The sequence below is a fragment of the Ruditapes philippinarum genome, unplaced genomic scaffold (genome assembly GCF_026571515.1).
Source record: "Ruditapes philippinarum isolate M1 unplaced genomic scaffold, ASM2657151v2 ctg8484_1_1_1_1, whole genome shotgun sequence".
NCBI lineage: Eukaryota > Metazoa > Mollusca > Bivalvia > Venerida > Veneridae > Ruditapes > Ruditapes philippinarum.
The window spans coordinates 46,390-54,022 of NW_026864322.1; the positions used below are offsets into that span (position 1 = coordinate 46,390).

The 7,633-nt window shown below is 30.3% G+C and overlaps 1 protein-coding gene across 1 annotated transcript; it reads left to right on the forward strand.

Annotated features, from left to right (window-relative positions):
- The first annotated feature begins 4,067 nt into the window (after nucleotides 1-4,067).
- Nucleotides 4,068-6,520, forward strand: LOC132725183 (hepatic lectin-like). Its single transcript, XM_060710270.1, has 3 exons — nucleotides 4,068-4,251; nucleotides 5,715-5,805; nucleotides 6,297-6,520. The coding sequence occupies exons 1-3, from the start codon at nucleotides 4,177-4,179 to the stop codon at nucleotides 6,518-6,520; spliced, it is 390 nt and encodes a 129-aa protein (XP_060566253.1). The 5' UTR covers nucleotides 4,068-4,176.
- The last annotated feature ends 1,113 nt before the right edge of the window (nucleotides 6,521-7,633 follow it).

Here is a 7,633-nt window from a genome sequence, read left to right on the forward strand (position 1 = left end):
TGGAGTGGTTCTATTCGTAGTATGTCTAAACTTGATTATTATGTGAAATTTAAGGAAGAATTTGGTTATGAAAAATATCTTGATTTTATTGAAAATGACTATTTGAGAAAACTATTTACATGTTTCAGATTATCAGCGCACTCGCTAGCTATCGAAACTGGGAGATTAGAGGAACTGATAGAATAAATAGAATTTGTAGATATTGCAATTGTAATGTCATTGAGTCAGAGTACCACTTTCTTATGACCTGTCAAAAATATTCAAATATTCGTACCAAATACATGCCACATATTTCGTGGCCAAATCTTAATTTGTTCAACCGTATGATGGGTTCAAATAAAAAGAAAACTGTATTGAATATGTGTAAATATCTTAAAGAAGCATATACTGTTAGAAACGATGTCTTATAAATGTACACTTTTTCTGATCACTATGAATATATATGTATATGTGTTGATAAATATTGTTTCATATAAAATTGATTTATATGTTTGTATATATGATCAATATTTGAAGTATTTTTTCTGTTCATTAGCCAAAGGCAAGTTTTTGTCGATATTTGCTAATAAAAGTTGTTGTTGTTGTTGTTTATATTAGACAGTGTAATTTGGTATAAAATATTGTCATTATAGCTAATGTTTTTATACTCAATTTCATTACAATAAGATATTAGTATTATTATAGTATTATGGTAATGCAAAGTGACATTTTATTTATAGGATTTTTTTATTGATGATATTAGATAGCGTTATCATAGTTAAAAGATATTTGATAATGTTACTGCTGTTATAAGATATTGGATAGTCTTCTTATCGTTGTAAGACAGTAGATAGTTATTAATTTTAAATACTAGCTAGTGTAATTATAGTAAGAGGATACTAGAAAGTGTAATCATAAGTAAAAGATAATGTATGATTCAATACTATTTCTGAGACAGTGTTTTCGTTTCGTCTCTGTTTAAAAGTTCATCTTCTATCTTATTTTGAGAGAGCTTAAATTGTTTTCTTCAATGGAAAATTGGAAAATAAATATTTCGAATCAAATCTGGATCACTTTGTACAGTACGCCGAGCTATGGTACAATTTCACTTAAACGGCACCTGTTTATCCGGGCTATATTTAGCTCCCGCCAAATACGTTATTATGTGATCAGCGAAATGTAAACAATGGTTATTGGAAACAATATCATCGGTCTTGAAAATGAACATATATCATTAAAGTAAGTTGACGCCAATTATATTTTTAATCTACAATAATGAACATGTTGCAAATAGGATTAGCATGATAATTTAAAATTCTAAATGGACACGCCACAATAAAAAGCCTTAGTAAAAGCAGGATAAATAGGTGCGGTTTAGGTCATTTAAAAAAGAAATTATGTGCATTGTTGTAAAATGTTATCTTGTAAGAAATAAATGTGTTTTAAAACAAATTAAATCACAAATTCATATTTCTAGTGACTAGTGCTGAAGTACAAAAGAACAGTGTATACTATGTTAGTATGTACTGTAGAGGGAGGGGGTCAGTGTAAATCGATACTGTATGTGAAATGCTAATTTTGAATTTTTATAAAAAAATACATGGATATACAATGAAATTTGATTTATTTTCCCTATTCATAAAAAGAAACTTTCAATTTTACCTGTTTAATGGCATATTTTGTTTGTTGACAAAGACAACTTGAGAACGGTACGGATTTTAGCTATTAACGTGGTCACGTGACTTCGACGGAAGTAAACTGCACCAGAATAATGTAAATAAACGAACCTGTGACCTAAATTGGATATTCTAGTAAACATTTTCAGATTTTCAAATAGAAATACTATTTTACGCCGAGCATTGGTATACGCCGAGCATTGGTCCACCCTCTCTAGTTATAGAATAATATAGTTTTATTTTAGTTATACGAGATTGTTATTATAGTTATAGAATATTATAATAGTTTTCTTTTAGTTGTAACAGATTGTTATTAAAATTTATAGAACATTGCAGTTTTCTAGCATTTATAAGAGAATTTTATTATAGTTAAATGATATTATAGTTTTCTTTTAGTTATAAACAGAACAGAACATAGGTTTATTAATAAATCGTATGCGAACAGCATATTGATTAAACAATAATATTTTACATGCATGCATAAAAGTATGTAATGAGAGCATATACAATAATGAATCAATGTATCAAAGATAAATACAAAGTCTACATATTTTCGATAGATTTGAGATATTCGGCTTTGCTATTTCTGACCATTCATATACAATTATGATAACGAAAATGTCAAAACTTGGTAATTGTTATTTCATATGACACAGTATTTAAGTTAAGTATTTTAATTAACTATTTGTATTTAAGAGAGTCTTTCTTTCTTCAAATGCTTTGATTAGATATTTTGCCAGTCTGTATAAAATTTGCACATCACTGGATGATAATAAATCAATGAATTTAATCATATTTGGCCTTGTTCTGTACCAATGTGGTATGTACTGTCTTCTAATGTTATTATACACCGGACATTCTAATATGAAGTGGAATTCATCTTCTATTGTTCGTTGAAGACATAATTTACACATACGCTCGTTCCTAGGAATGTTCCTATGCCTACCTTGTTCAATTTCAAGGCAATGAGAGGACAAACGTATTTTTGTTATTACATTTCTATATTTCTTATTTTCCATCAATGTTAAATAATCTGCCATTCCAAAGTTTTGTTTAATACTATTAAATAACATGATACTTGGGCTACTTCGCGTACACACTCTCCATTCACTAACATATATGTCATAACATCTTCGTTTGAATATTGGTATAAACGCGTTAATATCTACCGAACGTGGATATAGCCATACTTCCCAAAGCCACATACATCAAGTAGTTTCTTCACTTTTGAGGCCCAGTTTTGCAGTCCATTTTCAGCTGTTTGTAACATAGATTCGTACACATTCCATATTTATACAGTTCCGTTGTCCGTTGTGTAAAAGTTTCAACCAAAATTTTACAATTCGAACTTTTCTGTTAAGAACTAGTGGATGTCTACCCGTTTCACCGTATATGCCATGGCTACTTGTCGATAGTTTCACATTTAGGACTCGCTTAATGAATTTTCGGTGTACACGTTCTATTACTTCTGCGGATGAAAAACCCCATATTTCAGCACTATAACAAAGAATAGAAGTAACATATGCGTCGAATAGGTTGAATTTTATCTTAACTGGCATTTCTATGTCTTTTGTTACCGATAGTAAATTGTTCATGGATTTTATAGCCTTTGATGCAAGGGCATCAATGCCCCGTTTCGCCGAACCATTACTGCTTAGTACGTAGCCCAGATAGTTGAAAGATTCGACGATAAGATAGTATTATTATAGTTATAGAATATAAGACAGTGTTTTATTATAGTTATAGGATATAAGATAGTGTAATGATGTACATGTATTTAAGGGATATGAGATAGTAGTATCATAGTTATAAGACGTTAGAAAGTATGGAATTATAGTTATAAGATATACGATTGTGTAATTATAGGTATAATAGAGAGTGTTAGTATGGCTATAAAATATTAGTTGTTGTTATTACAGTTTTGGGATATTGGAAAATGTAATTATACGTGTAGTTAAAAGACATGAGATAGTGTAATACGAATATAAGATGGTGTTCTTATAGTTATAAGGGATAGAGTTATAATGTTTATAAGGTATTAAGAAATGTTATTATAAATATAATATATAAAAAAGTGTTATCATGGTTATAAGATATAAGTTAGTGTTTTTATAGCTGTAGGATATTAGATAGTTTTATAATACTGGTCTAAAGATATTATGAAACATAAGATAGATTGATTATAGCTTGAATATATAATATAGTGTGATATTATAGTTATAAGATAATATATAGTGTTATTATTGTTATAGCATATAAAGTAGTGTTATTATAGTTGTAAGATATCAGATAATGTCATTATAGCTATAAGATATTAGATAGTCTTGTACAGAATAGAAAACTGTTAAATACTCATGCACTTCTAATTGATAAACAAGTTAACCATGTGAATTGATTTAACTTTGATAATAATGCCAAACTTTGATAGTACTAGAGTATACAGACAGAAAATATTGTGAAAATGTAGAAAGCGTTGGATGCTATTCAACAAAGATGTAACAATATTTTAGTTGCTGGGTGTATGTCAGGGTGGCTTCGTCATGGCAATAAGTGTTATCATTTCAGTCATGATAAGGAATCATGGATCAATGCTCTTGTAAGTAACCAAGTTTATCATAACACTTACTGTAAGTTTGATCATTAATGGAAAGTTTATCAGACCTCTCCACAGTGCTGAGAATGATTGCATTGTGAAGTGAGCAAATCGTTAAATGGAAAAATTGGAAGATACTAAAAAATTACCTAACATTTAACACTACGAACAGTGGTTATTTATCACTTGATTAGGTTTGCAATCATGTATGTCAAAGTTAAGATATCTAGGGGCATCGTGACCTAGTGGTAAAGGTCATTGACTTCAAACCACTTGCCCCTGACCGCTGTGGGTGCGAATCCCGACAGGGACTTTGGATTCCGTCATGTGAAGAAGCTATCTAGTTGGCTTAAGGAACGTCGGTAGTTCTATTCAGGTGCCCGTTCGTGTCTGAAATAATGCATGAAAGGGCACCACAAGACTGAGGTCTTCCTCCACCAGTAAAAGTGGAAAACCGCCCATACTGTGTTGGTGCAACTTAAAATCAAAAACAAAAAATAAGATTTGCTAATTAAGAAATAATATGTCAGCCACGTTTTAGTTTAAGTCAAAATTCCTCTATCTTTAAAGTCAAAATAGTGTTATCTAAACTATCATGACATCCAACATGTATCATAGATATATTGACAAGGCCGATAGAGTTCCATGTGTAGATTTTATCATACTGCTAACTGCTTCTAAATGTACTGATAAAATAAATTACACATTGTAAAATGCAAAAACGAAATTCCAAAAATAGTTTTTTTAAATTAACAAAAAAAAAGCCTTACCGGGAAAACATATGTTTGGCAAAGAAAATCCCAAATTGAATACGGAACCTAAAGTTTTTATGAAAAAACAAAAAAACTAAAACTTTTTGAAAATTTTAAAAGTCTGTATGAAAAAATGGGAATCATAAAAGTGAAAAAAATGTAAAAAAGGGAAGATATGAAAGAAGGGGAAATTAAAAGCGAAAAAACAGTGTTAAGACCAAGTTCTGTCAGATTCCTGGGACAAATTATTGGTTAGCTTTCCCTATGAAAAATTGAATTATCGACCCTCCTGCCATAAGTATTAAAAATTTAAATATGGGGAATTTTTTGAATTTTGGGGTAACGCTTTTCCCTTTTAAAATTTTAAATTTCCAAAATTGGGGCCCGATCTGAACAAAATTTTGGGAAGGGAGGAAATTTTAATTAAAATCTTCTCAAAGAATGCAGTGTATAGCTGTCAATTCCTTCGGAGCCATTTTACGCATGCGTAAAACCTCGCTTGTCTACAATGTATTCAATTCCAATTTAACATAAAGTGCATTGACATTACACTGTCAAAGCAACCAAGTCATGAAAACAATTCAATGTCCCGAACGGGAAAAGGGCAAGTGATTTGAAGACCATTCGTCCATGGACGCCCCTGTTGTTCTTCTTGTTGTTGTTTTTCTTGATAATACCAACAACAGATGTTTGTTATAAACCTCTGTTTTTCAGAATATGTGTAAATTGTTTGGCGGAAACCTGGTCGAAGTAGAAACAGCGACTGAAAATAGCTACATAGCAGCTATTGTCAAACTCCGTGGACGTTAGTAATTTCTCTTTTAATGATAATGTTCCTAAAGAAATTGGCAAAAAACGCTTTTAAAAAACGCTTGTAAATACGTGCATGGATAAACCATATGATCAAAATACATATATGTATATTTAGTTTTGTTTTCTTGAATGTATTATAATTTTAGTTAGATATATGTCACTATCTTCTTTAATTTCTTGAAAAATCATACAATCGTTTGATGTAACAATTGAAAAATCATTTGCCCCTCACCTCCTTGGGTTCGAATCCCGCCAGGGACTTTGGTTTCCTTCATGTTAGAAAGCTCTGCAGCTATAGCTACGGAACGGTGTGGCAACAATTGCAAAGCTGGAAGGTCGCAATATGATATATACTGTGTTAACCTTCGCTCCCCAACTCCAAACCCAGGCACAAACCTACTAAAAATACACCCCCCGCAAAAATGACAAATAGAAGAATTTCGATTGTTAATCTATCTAATGATGATATATTTACCTTATCAGTAGAATACTGGATTGGACTTACTGATGTCTTCGAAGAAGGTATATGGCTTTGGATATCAAATAAAAACCAACTTTCTGACAGCGGTTATGTTAACTGGAGACATGGCGAGCCAAATAACGAAAGATCTAACGAAAACTGCGCTGAAATGGAAACTTCTGGATTGTGGAACGACGACTCTTGCGATAAGTCTCAACACTTCATTTGCGAGACTGTAAACAGGTAAGGTTTTTGAGAAAAGAAATTATTTCAGTAAACCGTCGTAAACTAATGTTTAGTTTTTGGTTTGTTTTTTTTCGCGAAAAATAAAAAATAAAATGCCATTTTGATTAAAAGTGACATAAAGCCCATCCTAGAGTACATACAATGTAGTTAGTGATCATTTGAAAATCAAAATAAGTTTACTTTTGTCCATATTTCCTTTTAATTTTATAATTTACTTCGCAAGAATGATTAATAGCTCACGTGTACCAAAAAAATCTCTGAAATTATACTGAATTACTGATAATAATAATGACGAGAATAATGGTGACGATTCAATCATCAACACTGGCGATTATAATAAAAACATAATAAAAACAATGTTAATGAAGCACATCCTTTGTTTTACCATAAGTTTCAAATATTTCATAGCACATTAATAATATTTTCATATATGACAATATGGCAATTATAAATGTATCTAAATATGGAAATTGACTTAAAATATTTTACTAGAAAAGAATATACTCGAACCTTTCCCGTGGATAGATCAATTTCTCATGAAATGACCCTGAACCGTCACGTAATGCCATTAAATTAAAAGACATTCATTTCGTCTGTGTGAATAGTATACAAGCAGTATACTAGTATATGGTTATAAAAACTTCATATATAAAAAATGAAAATATTTCGAAAAATCAACAACAAAAACAATTATCAAAATTTAAAGATTTTTTTCTCTCTTTGGGAAAAAGGGGGCCCGAAAAAGTTTTTTAAAAAATTTTAAAAAAAAAGTAAACTACAGGGAAAATTTAAAAAAAAATAATTTTAATTTTTTCCCCCCCCCCATCGGAAATAGTTGGGTTTAAAAAATTTAAAACTTGAAAATATTTTAAAATAAAAATAAAAAAAAAGAAATAAATCTTTGTTTTTAAAAAAAAAAAGGTTGTTTTGGTAATGTATAAAACCTTTTAAGAATAGTACAAAAAATAAAAATTGAAACCGGGGCAAAAATTGTTGGGGGGAAAAAAAACTGTTTATCCAAAACAAATTGCTGCATTATTTAGTGATAAAAATTTTGTCCCAAATTTTTTTTGTAAAAAAGAGAAAGGGGTTTAAAAAAAAGGAAAATTGAAGA

Coding starts and splice junctions, on each gene's coding strand:
- LOC132725183 (XM_060710270.1), top strand. CDS start 4,177: ATGTCAGGGTGGCTTCGTCATGGCAATAAGTGTTATCATTTCAGTCAT. Junction 4,252..5,714: donor AATCATGGATCAATGCTCTT/GTAAGTAACCAA, acceptor TCTGTTTTTCAG/AATATGTGTAAATTGTTTGG. Junction 5,806..6,296: donor TATTGTCAAACTCCGTGGAC/GTTAGTAATTTC, acceptor TTACCTTATCAG/TAGAATACTGGATTGGACTT.